General features: G+C 50.9%; 1 protein-coding gene across 1 annotated transcript in view; it reads left to right on the top strand.

The window, feature by feature from the left end:
* The window catches only part of LOC148474191 (unconventional myosin-Ig-like), a 320570-nt gene that overhangs the window by 64413 nt on the left and 231801 nt on the right, over window positions 1-24356 (top strand). The window contains exons 4-5 of the mRNA XM_088458971.1: window positions 6723-6911; window positions 8714-8921. Of these exons, the coding sequence (XP_088315097.1) occupies window positions 6723-6911; window positions 8714-8921 (397 nt within the window). The remainder of the gene's footprint in view (window positions 1-6722; window positions 6912-8713; window positions 8922-24356) is intronic.

The raw sequence follows: 24356 nt of genomic DNA, 5'->3' as shown, positions 1-24356 counted from the left end.
GTGTGCGGCAGCAGGAGAGCCCTCTGTGTGTCTGGTGACTGGCTGTGTCTGTGGCAGCAGGAGAGCCCTCTGTGTGTCTGGTGATCGCTGTGACTGCGGCAGCAGGAGAGACCTCTGTGTGTCTGGGGACCGGTTGTGTGTGCGGCAGCAGGAGAGGCCTCTGTGTGTCTGGTGACCGGCTGTGTGTGTGGCAGCAGGAGAGCCCTCTGTGTGTCTGGTGACCGGCTGTGTGTGTGGCCGCAGGAGAGCCCTCTGTGTGTCTGGTGACCGGCTGTGCGTGTGGCAGCAGGAGAGGCCTCTGTGTGTCTGGTGACCACTGTGTATGTGGCAGCAGGAGAAGCCTCTGTGTGTTTGGTGACTGGCTGTGTGTGTGGCAGCAGGAGAGCCCTCTATGTGTTTGGTCACCGGCTGTGTGTGTGGCAGCAGGAGAGCCCTCTGTGTGTCTGGTGACCGGCTGTGTATGTGGCAGCAGGAGAGCCCTCTGTGTGTCTGGTGACCGCTGTGACTGTGGCAGCAGGAGAGCCCTCTGTCTGTCTGGTGACCGGCTGTGTGTGTGGCCGCAGGAGAGCCCTCTGTGTGTCTGGTGACTGGCTGTGTGTGTGGCAACAGGAGAGCCCTCTGTGTGTCTGGTGACCGGCTGTGTGTGTGGCCGGAGGAGAGCCCTCTGTGTGTCTGGTGACCGCTGTGTGTGTGGCAGCAGGAGAGCCCTCTGTGTGTCTGGTGACCGGCTGTGTGTGTGGCAGTAGGAGAGCCCACTGTGTGTCTGGTGACCGGCTGTGTGTGCGACAGCAGGAGACCCCCCTGTGTGTCTGGTGACCGGCTGTGTGTGTGGCAGCAGGAGAGCCCTCTGTGTGTCTGGTGACCGGCTGTGTGTGTGGCAGCAGGAGAGCCCTCTGTGTGTCTGGTGACCGGCTGTGTGTGTGGTAGCAGGAGAGGCCTCTGTGTGTCTGGTGACCGGCTGTGTCTGTGGCAGCAGGAGAGCCCTCTGTGTGTCTGGTGACCGCTGTGTATGTGGCAGCAGGAGAGCCCTCTGTGTGTCTGGGGACCGCTGTGTGTGTGGCAGCAGGAGAGCCCTCTGTGTGTCTGGTGACCGGCTGTGTGTGTGGCAGCAGATGAGCCCTCTGTGTGTCTGGTGACCGGATGTGTGTTTGGCAGGAGAGCCCTCTGTGTGTCTGGTGACCGGCTGTGTCTATGGCAGCAGGAGAGCCCTCTCTGTGTTTGGTGACCGGCTGTGTCTGTGACAGCAGGAGAGCCCTCTGTGTGTCTGGTGACCGGCTGTTTCTGTGGCAGCAGGAGAGTCCTCTGTGTGTCTGGTGACCGGCTGTGTGTGCGGCAGCAGGAGAGCCCTCTGTGTGTCTGGTGACCGGCTGTGTCTGCGGCAGTAGGAGAGCCTGTGTGTCTGGTGACTGGCTGTGTCTGCGGCAGCAGGAGAGGCCTCTGTGTTTCTGGGGACCGGCTGTGTCTGCTGCAGCAGCAGGAGAGTCCTGTGTGGGTCTGGGGACTGGCTGTGTGTGCGGCAGCAGGAGAGGCCTCTGTGTGTCTGGTGACCGGCTGTGGGCAGCAGGAGAGGCCTCTGTGTGTCTGGTGACTGGCTGTGTGTGTGGCAGCAGGAGAGACCTCTGTGTGTCTGGGGACGGCTGTGTGTGTGGCAGCAGGAGAGCCCTCTGTGTGTCTGGTAACCGGCTGTGTGTGTGGCAGCAGGAGAGCCTTCTGTGTGTCTGGTGACCGGCTGTGTGTGTGGCAGCAGGAGAGCCCTCTGTGTGTCTGGTGACCGGCTGGGTGTGTGGCAGCAGGAGAGCCCTCTGTGTGTCTGGGGACCGGCTGTGTCTGTGGCTGCAGGAGAGCCCTCTGTGTGTCTGGTGACCGCTGTGTCTGCAGCAGCAGGAGAGCCCTCTGTGTGTCTGGTGACCGGCTGTGTGTGTGGCAGCAGGAGAGCCCTCTGTGTGTCTGGTGACCAGCTGTGTGTGGAAGCAGGAGAGCGCTCTGTGTGTTTGGTGACCGGCTGTGTCTGTGGCAGCAGGAGAGTCCTCTGTGTGTCTGGTGACCGGCTGTGTGTGCGGCAGCAGGAGAGCCCTCTGTGTGTCTGGGGACCGGCTGTGGCTGCAGCAGCAGCAGGAGAGTCCTCTGTGTGTCTAGGGACCGGCTGTGTGTGCGGCAGCAGGAGAGGCCTCTGTGTATCTGGTGACCGGCTGTGGCAGCATGAGAGGCCTCTGTGTGTCTGGTGACTGGCTGTGTGTGTGGCAGCAGGAGAGACCTCTGTGTGTCTGGAGACCGCTGTGACTGTGGCAGCAGGAGAGGCCTCTGTGTGTCTGGGGACCGGCTGTGTGTGCGGCAGCAGGAAAGACCTCTGTGTGTCTGGTGACCGGCTGTGTATGTGGCAGCAGGAGAGCCCTCTGTGTGTCTAGTGACCACCTGTGTGTGTGGCAGCAGGAGAGGCCTCTGTGTGTCTGGGGACCGGCTGTGTGTTCGGCAGCAGGAGAGCCCTCTGTGTGTCTGGTGACCGGCTGTGTCTGTGGTAGCAGGAGAGCCCTCTGTGTGTCTGGTGATCGCTGTGACTGCAGCAGCAGGAGAGTCCTCTGTGTGTCTGGGGACCGGCTGTGTGTGTGGCAGCAGGAGAGCCCTCTGTGTGTTTGGTGACCGGCTGTGTGTGTGGCAGCAGGAGAGGCCTCTGTGTGTCTGGGGACCGGCAGTGTGTGCGGCAGCAGGAGAGCCCTCTGTGTGTTTGGTGACCGGCTGTGTGTGTGGCAGCAGGAGAGGCCTCTGTGTGTCTGGTGACCAGCTGTGTATGTGGCAGCAGGAGAGCCCTCTGTGTGTCTAGTGACCAGCTGTGTGTGTGGCAGCAGGAGAGGCCTCTGTGTGTCTGGGGACCGGCTGTGTCTGTGGCAGCAGGAGAGCCCTCTGTGTGTCTGGTGATCGCTGTGACTGCGGCAGCAGGAGAGTCCTCTGTGTGTCTGGGGACCGGCTGTGTGTGTGGCAGCAGGAGAGGCCTCTGTGTGTCTGGTGACGGGGCTGTGTGTGTGGCAGCAGGAGAGCCCTCTGTGTGTTTGGTGACCGGCTGTGTGTGTGGCAGCAGGAGAGCCCTCTGTGTGTCTGGTGACCGGCTGTGTGTGTGGCAGCAGGAGAGGCCTCTGTGTGTCTGGTGACCGCTGTGTATGTGGCAGCAGGAGAGCCCTCTGTGTGTCAGGGGACCGGCTGTGTCTGTGGCAGCAGGAGAGGCCTCTGTGTGTCTGGGGACCGGCTGTGTGTTCGGCAGCAGGAGAGCCCTCTGTGTGTCTGGTGACCGGCTGTGTCTGTGGCAGCAGGAGAGCCCTCTGTGTGTCTGGTGATCGCTGTGACTGCGGCAGCAGGAGAGACCTCTGTGTGTCTGGGGACCGGCTGTGTGTGCGGCAGCAGGAGAGGCCTCTGTGTGTCTGGTGACCGGCTGTGTGTGTGGCAGGAGAGCCCTCTGTGTGTCTGGTGACCGGCTGTGCGTGTGGCAGCAGGAGAGCCCTCTGTGTGTCTGGTGACCGGCTGTGTGTGTGGCAGCAGGAGAGGCCTCTGTGTGTCTGGTGACCGCTGTGTATGTGGCAGCAGGAGAGGCCTCTGTGTGTTTGGTGACTGGCTGTGTGTGTGGCAGCAGGAGAGCCCTTTGTGTGTCTGGTGACCGGCTGTGTGTGTGGCAGCAGGAGAGCCCTCTGTGTGTTTGGTGACCGGCTGTGTGTGTGGCAGCAGGAGAGCCCTCTGTGTGTCTTGTGACCGGCTGTGTATGTGGCAGCAGGAGAGCCCTCTGTGTGTCTGGTGACCGCTGTGACTGTTGCAGCAGGAGAGCCCTCTGTGTGTCTGGTGACCGGCTGTGTGTTTGGCAGCAGGAGAGCCCTCTAGTGTGTCTGGTGACCGGCTGTGTGTGTGGCAGCAGGAGATCCCTCTGTGTGTCTGGTGACCGGCTGTGTGTGTGGCAGCAGGAGAGGCCTCTGTGTGTCTGGTGACCGCTGTGTATGTGGCAGCAGGAGAGGCCTCTGTGTGTCTAGTGACCAGCTGTGTGTGTGGCAGCAGGAGAGGCCTCTGTGTGTCTGGGGACCGGCTGTGTGTTCGGCAGCAGGAGAGCCCTCTGTGTGTCTGGGGACCGGCTTTGTATGTGGCAGCAGGAGAGCCCTCTGTGTGTCTGGGGACCGGCTATGTGTTCGGCAGCAGGAGAGCCCTCTGTGTGTCTGGTGACCAGCTGTGTCTGTGGCAGCAGGAGAGGCCTCTGTGTGTCTGGGGACCGGCTGTGTGCTCGGCAGCAGGAGAGCCCTCTGTGTGTTTGGTGACCGGCTGTGTGTGTTGCAGCAGGAGAGCCCTCTGTGTGTCTGGTGACCGGCTGTGTGTGTGGCAGCAGGAGAGGCCTCTGTGTGTCTGGTGACCGCTGTGTATGTGGCAGCAGGAGAGGCCTCTGTGTGTTTGGTGACCGGCTGTGTGTGTGGCACCAGGAGAGGCCTCTGTGTGTCTGGTGACCGGCTGTGTGTGTGGCAGCAGGAGAGCCCTCTGTGTGTCTGGTGACCGGCTGTGTGTGTGGCAGCAGGAGAGCCCTCTGTGTGTCTGGTGACCGGCTGTGTGTGTGGCAGCAGGAGAGCCCTCTGTGTGTCTGGTGACCGGCTGTGTATGTGGCAGCAGGAGAGCCCTCTGTGTGTCTGGTGACCGCTGTGACTGTGGCAGCAGGAGAGCCCTCTGTGTGTCTGGTGACCGGCTGTGTGTGTGGCAGCAGGAGAGCCCTCTGTGTGTCTGGTGACCGGCTGTGTATGTGGCAGCAGGAGAGCCCTCTGTGTGTCTGGTGACCGCTGTGTGTGTGGCAGCAGGAGAGCCCTCTATGTGTCTGGTGACCGCTGTGACTGTGGCAGCAGGAGAGCCCTCTGTGTGTCTGGTGACCGGCTGTGTGTGTGGCAGCAGGAGAGCCCTCTGTGTGTCTGGTGACCGGCTGTGTATGTGGCAGCAGGAGAGCCCTCTGTGTGTCTGGTGACCGCTGTGTGTGTGGCAGCAGGAGAGCCCTCTATGTGTCTGGTGACCGCTGTGTGTGTGGCAGCAGGAGAGCCCTCTGTGTGTCTGGTGACCGGCTGTGTGTGTGGCAGCAGGAGAGCCCTCTGTGTGTCTGGTGACCGGCTGTGTGTGTGGAAGCAGGAGAGCCCTCTGTGTGTCTGGTGACCGGCTGTGTGTGCGGCAGCAGGAGAGCCCTCTGTGTGTCTGGTGACCGGCTGGGTGTGTGGCAGCAGGAGAGCCCTCTGTGTGTCTGGTTTCCGGCTGTGTATGTGGCAGCAGGAGAGCCCTCTGTGTGTCTTGTGACCGGCTGTGTGTGTGGCAGCAGGAGAGCCCTCTGTGTGCCTGGTGACCGCTGTGTGTGTGGCAGCAAGAGAGCCCTCTGTGTGTCTGGTGACCGGCTGTGTGTGTGGCAGCAGGAGAGCCCTCTGTGTGTGTGGTGACCGGCTGTGTGTGTGGCAGCAGGAGAGGCCTCTGTGTGTCTGGTGACCGGCTGTGTCTGTGGCAGCAGGAGAGCCCTCTGTGTGTCTGGTGACCGCTGTGTATGTGGCAGCAGGAGAGCCCTCTGTGGTTCTGGTGACCGCTGTGTGTGTGGCAGCAGGAGAGGCCTCTGTGTGTCTGGTGACCGGCTGTGTGTGCGGCAGTAGGAGAGCCCTCTGTGTGTCTGGTGACCGGCTGTGTGTGTGGTAGCAGGAGAGGCCTCTGTGTGTCTGGTGACTGGCTGTGTGTGTGGCAGCAGGAGAGCCCTCTGTGTGTCTGATGACCGCTGTGTATGTGGCAGCAGGAGAGCCCTCTGTGTGTCTGGTGACCGGCTGTGTGTTCGGCAGCAGTTGAGCCCTCTGTGTTTCTGGTGACCGGCTGTGTGTGCAGCAGCAGGAGAGGCCTCTGTGTGTCTGGTGACCGGCTGTGTGTGTGGCAGCAGGAGAGGCCTCTGTGTGTCTGGGGACCGGCTGTGTCTGTGGCAGCTTAGACTTACTCAGAAGGCTGATCTGCGTTCCATGTTTCCGGTTCTGTGCGTGAGCAGCGGATGTGAGATGCTTTTAGTGGGCATCTGGATGGCAAGTGAGTAATTTGCATATTTTCGCAATAGCAATCCGTGAGAGGTTGCAGCTGGGATGGGATTAGCGTTCATCTCTGAATCAGGCCCTCAGTGTAATGCATGTGCTGTAGGAGTTTTCCAAAATGTTTGCGCATGCAAAAATCGACTATGCGAACATCGGTATTATGCACAGATTGCGTGCTGCACTGATTCACGGCCTAAATATAATTAAATACAGTTTTATTCAACTAAATACAAACATCTGTTTTTTTCACCTTTAAAAATCAAATAGCAATATTATTGTAGGTCTATGTTAGCTGCAGGCACCAGAACATGCCCTTAATTTACTCACCATACGCCTGGCCGCCCCTTCCCACCCTGGCTCTACCTCCCCAAACATAAGGAGTCATAAGTGTCAGCTAAATCTACATACAGAAATTTAGGTACGCATTTCTGCCAACACAACAGACGTGCCTCCAACGTGAGGCATGAGGCCAGTTGTCTGCATTTGCTATACGCTTTCCCAAAGCTAGGCCCCGCCCCCAACTATAATCAACCACCCCAATAGATATTCTGGGCTGCCAGCGATAACACCCACTCGCTGCTAGGGAGACATCTTTGATTCCACAATTTCTTGTGCTCCCGTCTTATACGTGTTCAGGATAAATTCCAGATTGTTGTTTCTTTGTTGTGTCAGCTCATTGCCCATTATGTTACAGGAACCTTATTACGTGCGCTGTGTGAAGCCCAATGACCAGAAGTCTCCCATTCTGTTTGATGATCGGAGGTGTCTCCACCAGGTAGAATATTTGGGTCTCTTGGAGAACGTGCGCGTCAGGAGAGCGGGATTTGCATACAGACAATCCTATGACAGATTCCTGCTCAGGTAATGGAATAAGGTAATTTTACAGCTGGCAACTAGAAACTGGCTGTGTATAGTAGCAGGGGCTCCACATATCTGGCCACAGTAGCTGGGGGAGGGGGCTCCTCATATCTGGTCATAGTAGTGGGGGCTCCTCATATCTGGTCATAGTAGTGGGGGCTCCTCATATCTGGTCATAGTAGCGTGGGCTCCTCGTATCTGGTCATAGTAGCAGGGGTTTCTCTTATCTGGGCATACTAGCAGGGCCTTCTTGTTCCTGTTCATTTTAGGGGGACTGCTCCTCGTAACTTATACTAGCAGGGGCTTCTCGTTTCTGGTCATAGTACTGGGGAGTGTTCCTCGTATCTGGTCATACTAGCAGTGGCTACTCATATCTGGTCATAGTAGCGAGGCTCTTCGTATCTGGTAATAATACCAGGGAGGACTCTTCGTATCTGGTCATACTACCTCATATCTGGTCATTGTAATGGGGAGGAGTGCTACTTGTATCTGGTCATATTACTTGTGGGTGGCTCCTCATATCTTGTCATAGTACTGGGGAGAGCTCCTCGTATCTGGTCATAGTAGTGGGGTAGTGGGGGCTCCTTGTGTATGGACATAGTACTAAGGAGGGCTCCTTGTATCTGGTCATAGTGGTGGGGGGCTCCTTGTGTATGGTCATAGTACCAAGGAGGGCTCCTTGTATCTAGTCATAGTAGTGGGGGGCTCCTTGTATATGGTCATAGTACCAAGGAGGGTTCCTCGTATCTGGTCATAGTAGTGGGGGGCTCCTTGTGTATGGTCATAGTACCAAGGAGGGCTCCTTGTATCTGGTCATAGTGGGGGCTCCTTGTGTATGGTCATAGTACCAAGGAGGGCTTCTCATATCTGGTCATAGTAGCAGGTGGCTTCTTGTATCTGGTCATAGTAGCGGGGGGCTCCTTGTGTATGGTCATAGTACCAAAGAAGGCTCCTCATATCTGGTCATAGTAGTGGGGGGCTCCTCGTGTATGGTCATAGTACCAAGGAGGGCTCCTCATATCTGGTAATAGTAGTAGGGCTCCTTGTGTATGGTCATAGTACCAAGGAGGGCTCCTCATATCTGGTCATAGTAGCAGGTGTCTTCTTGTATCTGGTCATAGTAGCAGGTGGCTTCTTGTACCTGGTCATAGTAGCAGGTGGCTTCTTGTATCTGGTCATAGTAGCAGGGAAAGCTCCTTATATCTGGTCATAGTAGTTGGAGCTTCTTGTGTATGGTCATAGTAGCAAGGAGGGCTCCTTGTGTCTGGTCATAGTAGCAGATGGCTTCTTGTATCTGGACATAGTAGCAGGGAAAGCTCCTCATATCTGGTCATAGTAGCAGGTGGCTTCTTGTATCTGGTCTTAGTAGCGGGGAGAGCTCCTCATATCTGGTCATAGTAGCAGTGGCTCTTCGTTCTAGCCATAGCACTGGGGAGGGCTTTTTGTATCTGGACATAGTAGCAGGGAAAGCTCCTCATATCTGGTCATAGTAGTAGGTGGCTTCTTGTATCTGGTCATAGTAGTGCGGAGAGCTCCTCATATCTGGTCATAGTAGCAGGTGGCTTCTTGTATCTGGTCATAGCACTGGGGAGGGCTTTTTGTATCAGGTTATACCGGGGAGGGCTCCTTGTATCTGGTCATAGTAGCGGGGGGCTCCTTGTGTCTGGTCATAGTAGCGAGGGGCTTCTCGTTTCTGGTCATATATTTGTAGCACAAGAGTAGAGTCTGCTGGTAAAATACATTTACACATTGCCGCTGTATGTGACAGTATAATCACCCTTTTTGTGTTATGACGTCCATGATAGATACAAGATGACATGTGAATACACCTGGCCCAATCATCTGATGGACTCAGACATGGAGGCCACCAAAGCTCTGATTGACCAACATGAATTCCAGGATGATGTGGCTTATGGGTACACAAAGGTTTTCATCCGAACACCCCAGACACTCTTCAACTTGGAACAAGAGAGGGCGCAGCTGATCCCTATAATTGTGCTCCTGATTCAGAAGGTGAGAGGTTCTCCCAGAATGTGCCGCTTACTATGGGATTCAGTGGCAAACGGAGGATTTTGAAAGGGGGGTTCCCAAATCCTTGGTTACCGAACCAATGAAAACAAATCTAGCCACAAATAACTATATATAGATAGATATGAGATAGATAGATAGAAACAGCATACACAGGATGTAGGACCTCTACAGTAAAATATACCACTCAGTCTATGATGGGGTTCACACACACACACTGACTGACACACACACACACACACACACACACACACTGACTGACACACACATCTCTATCACTAAAAAACATGAATGCAGCAGGCAAATAAATACAGCCAGCATGATATATTAAAGACCCCCCTCCCCCCAGTAGTGCCTCTTATACAGTGCCCCCAGTAGTGGTCCCCTTTGCAGTGCCCTTTATACAGTGCCCCCAGTAGTGCCCCTTATGCAGTGCCTCCAGTAGTGCCCCATATACACCGCCACCCTATGTAGTGCCCCCAGTAGTGTCCCTTATGCAGTGCCCCCAGTAGTGGTCCCCCCTATGCAGTGCCCCTTATGCAGTGCCCCGAGTAGTAGTCCCCCCTATGCAGTGCCCCCAGAAGTGGTCGCCCCTATGCAGTGTCCCCAGTATTGGTCCCCACTATGTAGTGCCCCCAGTATTGGTCCCCCCTATGCAGTGCCCCCCCAATGCAGTGCCTCCAGTAGTGGCCCCCTATGCAGTACCCTCAGTAGTGCCCCTTATACAGTGCCCCCAGCAGTGGTCCCCCTTATGTAGTGCCCCTTATCCAGTGCCCCCAGCAGTAGTCCACTTATGCAGTGCCCCCAGTAGTGCCCCATATACACAGCCACCCTATGTAGTGGCCTCAGTAGTGGTCCCCCCTATGCAGTGCCCCTTATCCAGTGCCCCCAGTAGTAGTCCACCCTATGCAGTGCCCCCAGTAGTGGACCCCATATGCAGTACCCTCAGTAGTGCCTTTTATATAGTGCCCCCAGTAGTAGTCCCCCCTATGCAGTGCCCTCAGTAGTGCCCCTTATATAGTGCCCCCAGTAGTAGTCCCCCCTATGCAGTGCCCCTTACATATTTAGGACCTCCATCCTCCCAGCCCACTCTGCACTATGGAGACTCTCATTGGCTGCTAAAACAAACACACAGCCGCTGGGTATTACGAGTGTACTACCCGGCGCCGGCGGTGGTGTGCTTGTTACCGGGCTTGGGTGAGATGTAGGGCTAGGGATTAGGGTTAGAGTTGGGGCTAGGGTTTATTGCTAAGGTTTAGGGCTAGAGTTTAGGGTTAGAGATTACGGTTGGCATTAGGGCTAGGGTTTAGGATTAGGTTTAGAGTCGGGGTTAGGGCTAGGGTGAGGGTTAGTGTTTAGGGCTAGGGTTGGGTTTAGAGTTTGGGCTAGGGATTAGAATTGGGGCTAGGTGTCTGGCTAGGGTTCAGTTAGAGGTTATGGGTTTTGGGTTAGGGCTAGAGCTATGGTTTAGGGCTAAGGTAAAATCTAGATTCAGTTTTGTGGTGGTGGACAGGGTTGCGCTTTTGCCTGTCCACGTATTTTATTACTAGTAGCCACCAGTATAGTCACATGGACCATAAATAGATTTGGTCCTGCAACACCAGCCTGAGACACCTCTGCAACTCCCCAGGGTGCCACGGCACCGGGTTAGGGTTTAGGGCTAGGTTTAGGGTTGGAGTTAGGGCTAGGGTTTAGTGCTAGAGTTAGGGCTATGGTTTAGGGTTATGGCCAGGGTTTAAGTTTTGGGTTAGGGTCCATGGCTAGAATTAGGCATTAGGGCTAGAGGGTTAGGCTTAGTACATCTCCCACTATGTCTTTTAGAGCAACTGTGGGAGAACGATTTCTGAGATAAACTGCTGTGGATAAAACTGTTTGTCTAGGGCTGCGTCCTTTAGCATGCATCATGCTCTCTCTACTAACGTATGGTTACTTGTTCACTTACAGCGTTTGCTCAGGAGTATAGGCAATGGTCAGTTAATGCTTTATTCCATATTTTGTCAAGAATAACTCCACCTCTCTGTTTAGATATTCTCCACCATTATCAGATCGCGGGGTCTAGAGTCTGTAACTGGTTTGATTTTCCATAAGTCTTTTATAGTCTGTAGTCTTCTTTGTTACTTCATGTTTGATATTGGTCACTGGTGTACCTAGCATTACAATGTTACTGCGTGTTGTCACTGGCGTACCTAGTATTACAATGTTACTGCGTGTGGTCACTGGCGTACCTAGTATTACAATGTTACTGCGTGTGGTCACTGGGGTGCCTAGTATTACAAAGTTACTGCGTATGGTCACTGGCGTACCTAGTATTACAATGTTACTGCGTGTGGTCACTGGCGTACCTAGTATTACAATGTTACTGCGTGTGGTCACTGGCGTACCTAGTATTACGATGTTACTGCGTGTGGTCACTGGCGTACCTAGTATTACGATGTTACTGCGTGTGGTCACTGGCGTACCTAGTATTACGATGTTACTGCGTCTGGTCACTGGCGTACCTAGTATTACGATGTTACTGCGTGTGGTCACTGGCGTACCTAGTATTACGATGTTACTGCGTGTGGTCACTGGCGTACCTAGTATTACGATGTTACTGCGTGTGGTCACTGGCGTACCTAGTATTACGATGTTACTGCGTGTGGTCACTGGCGTACCTAGTATTACGATGTTACTGCGTGTGGTCACTGGCGTACCTAGTATTACGATGTTACTGCGTGTGGTCACTGGCGTACCTAGTATTACGATGTTACTGCGTGTGGTCACTGGCGTACCTAGTATTACGATGTTACTGCGTGTGGTCACTGGCGTACCTAGTATTACAATGTTACTGCGTGTGGTCACTGGCGTACCTAGTATTACAATGTTACTGCGTGTGGTCACTGGCGTACCTAGTATTACAATGTTACTGCGTGTGGTCACTGGCGTACCTAGTATTACAATGTTACTGCGTGTGGTCACTGGCGTACCTAGTATTACAATGTTACTGCGTGTGGTCACTGGCGTACCTAGTATTACAATGTTACTGCGTGTGGTCACTGGCGTACCTAGTATTACAATGTTACTGCGTGTGGTCACTGGCATACCTAGTATTACAATGTTACTGCGTGTGGTCACTGGCGTACCCAGTATTACAATGTTACTGCGTGTGGTCACTGGCGTACCCAGTATTACAATGTTACTGCGTGTGGTCACTGGCGTACCCAGTATTACAATGTTACTGCGTGTGGTCACTGGCGTACCCAGTATTACAATCTTACTGCGTGTGGTCACTGGCGTACCCAGTATTACAATCTTACTGCGTGTGGTCACTGGCGTACCCAGTATTACAATCTTACTGCGTGTGGTCACTGGCGTACCCAGTATTACAATCTTACTGCGTGTGGTCACTGGCGTACCCAGTATTACAATCTTACTGCGTGTGGTCACTGGCGTACCCAGTATTACAATGTTACTGCGTGTGGTCACTGGCGTACCTAGTATTACAATGTTACTGCGTGTGGTCACTGGCGTACCTAGTATTACAATGTTACTGCGTGTGGTCACTGGCGTACCTAGTATTACAATGTTACTGCGTGTGGTCACTGGCGTACCTAGTATTACAATGTTACTGCGTGTGGTCACTGGCGTACCTAGTATTACAATGTTACTGCGTGTGGTCACTGGCGTACCTAGTATTACAATGTTACTGCGTGTGGTCACTGGCGTACCTAGTATTACAATGTTACTGCGTGTGGCCACTGGCGTACCTAGTATTACAATGTTACTGCGTGTGGTCACTGGCGTACCTAGTATTACAATGTTACTGCGTGTGGTCACTGGCGTACCTAGTATTACAATGTTACTGCGTGTGGTCACTGGCGTACCTAGTATTACAATGTTACTGCGTGTGGTCACTGGCGTACCTAGTATTACAATGTTACTGCGTGTGGTCACTGGCGTACCTAGTATTACAATCTTACTGCGTGTGGTCACTGGCGTACCTAGTATTACAATCTTACTGCGTGTGGTCACTGACGTACCTAGTATTACAATCTTACTGCGTGTGGTCACTGGCGTACCTAGTATTACAATGTTACTGCATGTGGTCACTGGCGTACCTAGTATTACAATGTTACTGCGTGTGGTCACTGGCGTACCTAGTATTACAATGTTACTGCGTGTGGTCACTGGCGTACCTAGTATTACAATGTTACTGCGTGTGGTCACTGGCGTACCTAGTATTACAATGTTACTGCGTGTGGTCACTGGCGTACCTAGTATTACAATGTTACTGCGTGTGGTCACTGGCGTACCTAGTATTACAATGTTACTGCGTGTGGTCACTGGCGTACCTAGTATTACAATGTTACTGCGTGTGGTCACTGGCGTACCCAGTATTACAATGTTACTGCGTGTGGTCACTGGCGTACCCAGTATTACAATGTTACTGCGTGTGGTCACTGGCGTACCCAGTATTACAATGTTACTGCGTGTGGTCACTGGCGTACCCAGTATTACAATCTTACTGCGTGTGGTCACTGGCGTACCCAGTATTACAATCTTACTGCGTGTGGTCACTGGCGTACCCAGTATTACAATCTTACTGCGTGTGGTCACTGGCGTACCCAGTATTACAATCTTACTGCGTGTGGTCACTGGCGTACCCAGTATTACAATCTTACTGCGTGTGGTCACTGGCGTACCCAGTATTACAATGTTACTGCGTGTGGTCACTGGCGTACCTAGTATTACAATGTTACTGCGTGTGGTCACTGGCATACCTAGTATTACAATGTTACTGCGTGTGGTCACTGGCGTATCTAGTATTACAATGTTACTGCGTGTGGTCACTGGCGTACCTAGTATTACAATGTTACTGCGTGTGGTCACTGGCGTACCTAGTATTACAATGTTACTGCGTGTGGTCACTGGCGTACCTAGTATTACAATGTTACTGCGTGTGGTCACTGGCGTACCTAGTATTACAATGTTACTGCGTGTGGCCACTGGCGTACCTAGTATTACAATGTTACTGCGTGTGGTCACTGGCGTACCTAGTATTACAATGTTACTGCGTGTGGTCACTGGCGTACCTAGTATTACAATGTTACTGCGTGTGGTCACTGGCGTACCTAGTATTACAATGTTACTGCGTGTGGTCACTGGCGTACCTAGTATTACAATGTTACTGCGTGTGGTCACTGGCGTACCTAGTATTACAATGTTACTGCGTGTGGTCACTGGCGTACCTAGTATTACAATCTTACTGCGTGTGGTCACTGGCGTACCTAGTATTACAATGTTACTGCGTGTGGTCACTGACGTACCTAGTATTACAATCTTACTGCGTGTGGTCACTGGCGTACCTAGTATTACAATGTTACTGCGTGTGGTCACTGGCGTACCTAGTATTACAATCTTACTGCGTGTGGTCACTGGCGTACCTAGTATTACAATGTTACTGCGTGTGGTCACTGGCGTACCTAGTATTACAATGTTACTGCGTGTGGTCACTGGCGTACCTAGTATTACAATCTTACTGCGTGTGGTCACTGGCGTATCTAGTATTACAATGTTACTGCGTGTGGTCACTGGCGTACCTAGTATTACAATGTTACTGCGTGTGGTCACTGGCGTACCTAGTATTACAATGTTACTGCGTGTGGTCACTGGCGTACCTAGTATTACAATGTTACTGCGTGTGGTCACTGGCGTACCTAGTATTACAATGTTACTGCGTGTGGCCACTGGCGTACCTAGTATTACAATGTTACTGCGTGTGGTCACTGGCGTACCTAGTATTACAATGTTACTGCGTGTGGTCACTGGCGTACCTAGTATTACAATGTTACTGCGTGTGGTCACTGGCGTACCTAGTATTACAATGTTACTGCGTGTGGTCACTGGCGTACCTAGTATTACAATGTTACTGCGTGTGGTCACTGGCGTACCTAGTATTACAATGTTACTGCGTGTGGTCACTGGCGTACCTAGTATTACAATGTTACTGCGTGTGGTCACTGGCGTACCTAGTATTACAATGTTACTGCGTGTGGTCACTGACGTACCTAGTATTACAATCTTACTGCGTGTGGTCACTGGCGTACCTAGTATTACAATGTTACTGCGTGTGGTCACTGGCGTACCTAGTATTACAATCTTACTGCGTGTGGTCACTGGCGTACCTAGTATTACAATGTTACTGCGTGTGGTCACTGGCGTACCTAGTATTACAATGTTACTGCGTGTGGTCACTGGCGTACCTAGTATTACAATGTTACTGCGTGTGGTCACTGGCGTACCTAGTATTACAATCTTACTGCGTGTGGTCACTGGCGTACCTAGTATTACAATGTTACTGCGTGTGGTCACTGGCGTACCTAGTATTACAATGTTACTGCGTGTGGTCACTGGCGTACCTAGTATTACAATCTTACTGCGTGTGGTCACTGGCGTACCTAGTATTACAATGTTACTGCGTGTGGTCACTGGCGTACCTAGTATTACAATGTTACTGCGTGTGGTCACTGGCGTACCCAGTATTACAATGTTACTGCGTGTGGTCACTGGCGTACCTAGTATTACAATGTTACTGCGTGTGGTCACTGGCGTACCTAGTATTACAATCTTACTGCGTGTGGTCACTGGCGTACCTAGTATTACAATGTTACTGCGTGTGGTCACTTGCGTACCTAGTATTACAATGTTACTGCGTGTGGTCACTGGCGTACCTAGTATTACAATGTTACTGCGTGTGGTCACTGGCGTACCTAGTATTACAATGTTACTGCGTGTGGTCACTGGCGTACCTAGTATTACAATGTTACTGTGTGTGGTCACTGGCGTACCTAGTATTACAATCTTAATGCGTGTGGTCACTGGCGTACCTAGTATTACAATCTTACTGCGTGTGGTCACTGGCGTACCTAGTATTACAATCTTACTGCGTGTGGTCACTGGCGTACCTAGTATTACAATCTTACTGCGTGTGGTCACTGGCGTACCTAGTATTACAATCTTACTGCGTGTGGTCACTGGCGTACCTAGTATTACAATGTTACTGCGTGTGGTCACTGGCGTACCTAGTATTACAATGTTACTGCGTGTGGTCACTGGCGTACCTAGTATTACAATGTTACTGCGTGTGGTCACTGGCGTACCTAGTATTACAATGTTACTGCGTGTGGTCACTGGCGTACCTAGTATTACAATCTTACTGCGTGTGGTCACTGGTGTACCTAGTATTACAATGTTACTGCGTGTGGTCACTGGTGTACCTAGTATTACAATGTTACTGCGTGTGGTCACTGGCGTACCTAGTATTACAATGTTACTGCGTGTGCCTCTAATGCTGCTGCTCTGGGCTCACTTTATACAGATGCGCCCACAGTCATTGTAGCTGATCAAACGTGCCCGCGAATTGCGTTGTGCGCCCCCTATCGCGGAACTGTGTCTCCATTTAATCCTATGGAGACGTGAAAGCGCGTCCCCGATCACGGGAGTGCTTCGCTGCACTATGGACAGCAATGTAGCTGGGCAGATCTGTACCCCTATAAAGCGGGGGGTCAGCAGTGACATAGATAACAGACAGCACAGTTTATCGTGTCCGTCAGTTTACGCCCCGAGTTCCCAGCGCAGAATCGCGTGACTCCGGCTATTACAGCTGTTTCCCATCTATTTACACACTGCCCCCAGATAATCCATGTAACATGCCAGAGCAGGAATTACAGACAATGGCAGGAGGGCAGCCCTCAGGTTAATGAGCTTTGAGGAGTAATGAGATAAAGAGGATCAGTAGCTGCCATGTGTCACGGGACAGGCAGAGATATTACACTGTGCACGGGACCAGGAATGATGTCCCCGAGAACTATCTGCTACAAATCTTCTCCAATATGACAGAATTAATTCATGGAGCGAAAGGTGAACATTGCATAAAAAACGCTTTAGACCTAATGGAGCGGATGCCGAGTATGGAAGAATTAGTTTCCGAAATTGCAGACGTAAGTTGCGTCCACTAAAACTGTGTGAACGTGCCAAGTGGGACTGTCACGACACCGTGCCCAGCTTGCGCTCAGATACGCCAATCTGACGTAGCTGGGTGGTTGTGACATGGGCTTTACTTAAGCTGCCACCACGAAGAGTATTAAACTAGCGCTCTTACCTTTCACCAGACACTTAAGTCTCACTTAAACTGACAGTGATTACGCAATTATAGCATGGGCCTCTCCAGGCACGTGAATTCATTAGAGTACAGCGATAACGCTGATAAAGTTTTAGTATTTATTGAGAAATATCTCCAGGGTTAAATTACAAGAAAAATAGGTAAATAAACAAGACATATATATAGTAATAATAATAAATACACAGATTGATTACAGATAAGTAAAGGTTAGAAAGTCAGAATCCTAAGGTATCTTACGTCTTAGAGAATCTGTGTGGAGGGAGACCACCATAGACCGACATGGGGAGCACTTCTTCCCTCTCAGCTATTCCTTGAAGTGAACACCTAGCAGTGTGGAATGCTGAGTATTATAGTTCCACATGCCCCCCCCTCCCTCAGCAGCCCCCACCCTTCCCAGGCTCAAAAGTACAGTGCTTTGTTCTCCCAGGTTCTTGTGTAAATGCAAATTAGCACAACTACCAGACCTGACACTAATATACTTCCCTGGAGCCTTTAGGGTATTTTATGATAGGAAGACTGCTAGCATGAGGTGTTACAAGTGACCCTTCTCGCAGCCACTGTGACTGCACTGCTCCTTGAGCAGGGCCACCTAGTGTGTGAGCAGACGTTACATCCCTGAAGCTTTTCTTCAAAGGCTAGATGTCACGTGGCCATTTGCTCTGATTAGCTAAGGCAATACAATTTTGACATACTGTATCCATTCATGGCAAGCAGCCATTCCTGAAATATATACTTTAAGGAATTATGATAATACACACACTTTATACAGAGCACACAACATACGTACAGTCATGACATGGGCTTTTGATGAATCGCCGTAACCCATGGCGATGGTCACAGGGACTAATCGCAAGAGAGGGGCGGCTTTACGGCAGGAGCCTATGCGCCAGGTTTACGTATATCAGAAACGCGCACACACAACTTTTTAAACCATTAGGTCTAATTGAGAGTCAGTATGAATCTTAATCACAGTCTGTGTCTTATTCACACCTAGGGGTCTATGAACTAAGCAGCGTTAGGAGACAGAGAGACAGAGTGAAAAGTGATAAGGACCTGATGTGTCCTGAAAAAAAATCCACGAAAAGTGCATTTTTTTCGCTGCCGCAAAGGTGAAAACACATACAGTAGGTCTGTGAACTCATCACAGATCCTGTGTGTTATTGCCCGAAAATATCCTATTATTTTGGATGAAATAGTAGGATAGGGAGAGAAAAAACATCAGCGAAAAACCAGGGATAATTGGTGAAAAATCCTGATTTTTCGCCATGGATGCCGTATGAGATTGCCGCTCTGCGGTTCCAGGACAGTACACAGTGCATCAGACGCTCTCCGCTGGCTGAACGCACGTTACAGAGAAGCTTTCTGCTGATCCCTTTAGGTGACAGTGGATAAAAGGGAGGAAAATATAATTGTGTTTTAGGATTTCTTCCCGGAGCTGTCACCACTGATTTCTGCAATGCTGACTCCCCCCTGGGGCGAATGATCTCTAGATGTAGGTGAAGGTGTAAGGGAGGGAGGGGAGGAGGAAGCCGCGGTACATCTCGGCCCCAGCCCCCCCCCCCCCTTCACCCCTCACGCATCCTTGAAGCTCTGTGTGTTTGTAAGTTAGTAGACAACTCCTGTCAGGTTTAATCAGAGCAATGGAGGCTGGGCAGGAGCCGCGCCGTCAGGATTGATTATTCAATGGGCTGGCGGCATCCAGGGAACACTGGCTGTCTGTGTGCCCCCCTGTCTGTGTTCTCCGTCATGTGTGTTACCGTCTAACTATAAGGGGTCTGAGGGTGGGTGCATGCCCATGAGATCTGTACACGGACCCCGGTGACGACATATCTCATCCCCGTCATGTCAGATTTACAAATAAACTCTTTGGCTGCAGGTAGTTCGCTCATCTCCTTTATCAATAGTGAGTGAGGGTCACAGTATCAATGTCCTACGGTGGGATTTGAGTATGAGCTTACTACTTTATTAGACAGTACCTACTCGGATTCATATAAATATATCTCTTTCTGTCTCTCCCTCTGTGCGTGATGGTGGCTTGCCTGCTAGTTAGTGTCAGGAGGCAGATTCAGCAGGCATTCAAGTCAATTAAAAAGGAAAATAGTAAATACTAAGAAGAAATTGCAGTTGGCATAATCATAGGAAGATGGCACCACATATATAGAGAGGACTGCGGGTTTCCGTGCAGACAGCGCCTTGTATGTGTATAGTGGAGGAAATACACTAATTGTGGACACCCGGGCATCACACCCATACCTGCTTGCTGAACATCGGATTCCAGAACCGTGGATGTTAATATGGAACCGATGAGGTCGGCAGTGATGAGACCTGACTTGCAGTCGGCGATCCAGTTCATCACATAGGTGCTCGATGAGCTGAGGTCAGGGGTCTGTGCCGGCCGGTCAGGTTCTTCCACACTAAACCCAGCGAAATGTTTTCAGATGGATCTCGCTGTGTGCACAGGGTAGGGCCTAACCCCACAAAGTTGGATAAAATCATTATTCAGAATGTCACTGTGTCACTGTACGCTGTGGGATAAGATGTGCCTTCACTGGAACTAGGGGGCCCAGGCCAAATAATGAAACACCCACACCATAATTCCTCCTCCATCAAACTTGATAGTTCTCAGCAGTACTTGAAGTGAGAATTTGAAGTTGGGGTATGGAAGTTTGAGTTGAATGGCCAGGGGTCGGGGGTCACCTTAGCCCCCCAGTAGCTTTCGGGATTTAGATAGTATGAGAATAATCCCCTGGTCACCATCAGATACAGGACAGTTGCTAAAAAGTCTTCCTTACCTACATATGGTTTCTCTGCATCGGGGAAGCTCCAGCTAGCCCCATTTGTTCTCCATCTCCTTCTGCCTCTCCAGCCCCCTTTTGTCTCTCCAGCTGCAGCCCCCAGTATCTCTCTAGCTGCAGCCCCTTTCTGTCTCTCCTGCAAAACCCCCAGTGTCTCTTCAGCCCCTTAGTGTCTTTCCATCTCCAGCCCCCTTCTATCTCTCCAGCTCTGCCCCCAGGGCCTCTCCAGCTCCAGCCAGTCCTCTTCTGTCTCTCCAGCTGCTTCTGTCTCTCTAGCCCCTTCTGTCTCTCCAGCCCCTTCTGTCTCTCCAGCCCCTTCTGCCTCTCCAGCCTCCCAGTGTCTCCAGCTGCACAGTGTCTCTCCAGATCACCAGTTTCTCCAGCTCCAGACCACCTATCTCTTCAGCAAAGCTCCCCAGTGTCTCTCTAGTTACTGCCAGCACTCTTCTGTCTGTCCAGCAATGCAGTATCGCCCTTCTGTCTCTCCAGTTCCAGCCCCTGCATCCCTCCAGCTCCAACCCACAGACACCTTCTTCTGTGTCTTCTGGCTGCTCTTTATTCTCTTCACGCTGCGGCTCCTCTGCCTTTCAGTGGTGCAGCGTATCGTCATGATGTCACTTAACCGCAATAATCTAAAAAAAAATTTTATATTTCACCGGCCAGTGCCCTGGTGATCACTGCAGTGGTGCAGGTAGTGGTGCCTGGAATTGGCTGTATGCCATACTGCCATATACTGCACAGTACCCATATGTGCAGGAAGCGTTCTACAGCAGTGTGCATGGTGCTCTGATGCTTGTGTGTGGCTGCTAGGTCACGGCTGCCCCATCTGTGATGACTTCGCCTCCAGCAACAGTTCGGAACCCAGTAGTAACTGCAGTACCCATGGACAGATGATTTTTATTCGATGTTCACTCTAGAATTCAGTGGTCCCGACCTATGAGCCTGTGTGACCCAACGCTTCGTGGCAGGGCTGTTGCAGTTCCTATATGGCTCCATGTCCCAATAACAGCACTCACAGGTGACGGAGCCAGCTCTAGCAGGGCAGAGATCTGAGAATTGGCATGTTGGAAAGGTGGCGTCCTATGCCAGTGCTACAATGAGAGTCACTAGTCTCACACACCTAATGTCTGCCTATGGAGATTGCACGGCTGTATGCCAGATTTCATGCACCTTTTAGCTGTGGTTGAAAAGGCCAAACACGCTAATTAGACATACTGGCCAACTCTCCCTGAAATAGCCGCAGTCTCCCCGTCTCCCTGAAGAGCCTAGTAATCTCCCTGATTGCTCCTTACGCCCATTATGAAGCTGCTATATATAAAAACAGAGATATATATATTCAAATCGGATCATTAGTGTAATTTCCCTGCATTGGTTATAAGGCACAATGGGGGTCATTCAGACCCACTCGCAAGCGGCAGTACGCTCACAAGTGGGTCGATGTTCCCCACTGCGCATGCGCACGACGGAGGGAGCTCCGTCGTGCGCATGCGCGAGACCTGGACTGCGACAGCCAAGCTGTCGCTCCGGGTCTCGCACCAATCAACATCGACAGCACGCCCCCTTTGGTGGGCATGCCGGGGGCGTGCCTGCCAGACGGAGGCGTTCCCATGGGAACGCTTACCGTCTGAAGCCGGCCCCACTGACATCACTAGTGATGTCAGTGAGAGTGATTTTGGCTCTGATAGAGCCAAAATCACTCCAGGGCTTGCGGCAGGGAGACCCTACCGCAGGGTCTCCGTCGCAAGTTCGATGGTCAAGACCATCGCGACCATCTTTTTGGACGCTCGTATATGCTGTGGGTGGTGACCCACAGCTATACGAGCGTCCAGGAGGCCGCTCCATTTTAATGGAGGAGGGCCCTGATTCAGAGCGAGCGCTCTGGTCAGAGCGTCCGGCTCTGAATCAGGCCCAATGATCCCTATGGCTACATGCGTTTTCTGAATAGCATCAGTGTGTTTTCATCAACAAGTAGATCTTACCGACTGCTTTGGGGCTTATTTACATTTGGATATAAATACATTTTATGACACACCCCTCAGATGTAGCAGTACACGCCCACTTTAGTACCACGCTCATAGGTGCTGCTTTATCAATCTCCCTGAAATGCCTTTTCAAAAGTAGGCAAGTATGTATTTAGAAGGGGTTTCCAGGACCTTATTGCCTTGTCATGTATGTAAAAAGTTTAATCAAAAAATTAGTAGTGTAAAGTGTATTAGGAGAGAAGACGAGACTCAGTAATTAGCACCCAGTGCAGACAACACACAGCCTGTCACATTGCGCAGTGTAACACAGCGATATACAGTATGAGGCCCCTTTACTCCTGCTCTGTATAGTCCTCCATGACCAGGATTGATCAGGAATCTGCGGCGTTGTGACTCACCCGTGTCCTGTTGGGTTCCCGTCTGCGTGGGAGAGTCTCAATAGCCGCATGCTATATATATCGCTGCAGCGTGCTGCTGCTCCTGATGTTCCTCATTGTGCCATAGAAACCTTTACAATATCCGGCTGTATTGAATCTTTGGAGATGGTTCACGTGTTTCACCCGGAGCTGGAAGCGTCTTTTGTATTACAGTGGTATTTACTGAGTCACAGTATCCTCTGATATAGTCAATAAAGCCAGAAGTTATATAAATGTCGCTCATTCATAACCGGTCTCCTCCAGCTAAGTACTGTATCTGCCAGTGGGTGTAATGTGGGGGCTGAGAGATCTGCAAAACAATTGCCACATATTAGTCATATTTGTATCATACATGAGTCACCTGCCAGACACAGGCAAAGTCACCTGATAGGATTGGCACAGGCTGGCAGCTCCGAGCACACCTGTACCATGCATTGTATGCCCTGCCTGTACCTAACGGCTGCTGCTCTGTCCCCTGACTAATACCAACAGGCTCTGATGAGAGTTATCATCATTATGGTGCTTATTAGAGCTACACAGAAACAGATTAAATCCTCTGCCAAAAACAGTAACCCCGTCACCCTCAGTGTTACATTCTATGGCATAAGGGAGGGCGGATATGGGGCTCAGACTAGCTGAATTCATACTTGTCAGCTGAAGTATCCAGCTCACAAGTAGATAGGTAATAAAGGACTTTATTGGGGTTTTTTCCCCTTCAGAAACAACAATGATTTAATAATTAGCTGGGTCATATGATTTTTTTTCCTTTTCCTTTTAACTATTCAGCTGCCTGAGGTAGTAACTAAAATGTGGCAACTTTTCATTCAGTCATAGCACATGATAAGTATCAATGTATCCAGAACTATATCTACCAACATGATAAGTATCAATGTATCCAGAACTATATCTACCAACATGATAAGTATCAATGTATCCAGAACTATATCTACCAACATGATAAGTATCAATGCATCCAGAACTATATCTACCAACATGATAAGTATCAATGTATCGAGAACTATATCTACCAACATGATAAGTATCAATGTATCCAGAACTATATCTACCAACATGATAAGTATCAATGTATCCAGAACTATATCTACCAACATGATAAGTATCAATGTATCCAGAACTATATCTACCAACATGAATTAATTTTTGAAAGGTTTATAACACATACCTGTACACTGCACGTGTCACTACGGTATATAACACACACCTGTACACTGACACTACGGTATATAACACACACCTGTACACTGCACGTGTCACTACGGTATATAACACACACCTGTACACTGCACGTGACACTACAGTATATAACACACACCTGTACACTGCACGTGACACTACGGTATATAACACACACCTGTACACTGCACGTGTCACTACGGTATATAACACACACCTGTATACTGCACATGTCACTACGGTATATAACACACACCTGTACACTGCACGTGACACTACGGTATATAACACACACCTGTACACTGCATGTGTCACTACGGTATATAACACACACCTGTACACTGTACGTGTCACTACGGTATATAACACACACCTGCACACTGCACGTGTCACTACGGTATATAACACACCACCTGTACACTGCATATGTCACTACGGTATATAACACACACCTGTACACTGCACGTGTCACTACGGTATATAACACACCTGTACACTGCACGTGTCACTACGGTATATAACACACACCTGTACACTGCACGTGACACTACGGTATATAACACACACCTGTACACTGCACGTGTCACTACGGTATATAACACACACCTGTACACTGTACGTGCCACTATGGTATATAACACACACCTGTACACTGCACGTGTCACTACGGTATATAACACACACCTGTATACTGCACGTCTCACTATGGTATATAACACACACCTGTACACTGCACGTGTCACTACAGTATATAACACACCACCTGTACACTGCACGTGTCACTACGGTATATAACACACACCTGTACACTGCACGTGTCACTACGGTATATAACACACACCTGTACACTGCACGTGTCACTACGGTATATA

The sequence above is a fragment of the Taudactylus pleione genome, unplaced genomic scaffold (assembly GCF_031769625.1).
Source record: "Taudactylus pleione unplaced genomic scaffold, aTauple2 ptg000883l, whole genome shotgun sequence".
NCBI lineage: Eukaryota > Metazoa > Chordata > Amphibia > Anura > Myobatrachidae > Taudactylus > Taudactylus pleione.
This window is presented reverse-complemented; position numbering and strand designations above follow the sequence as displayed.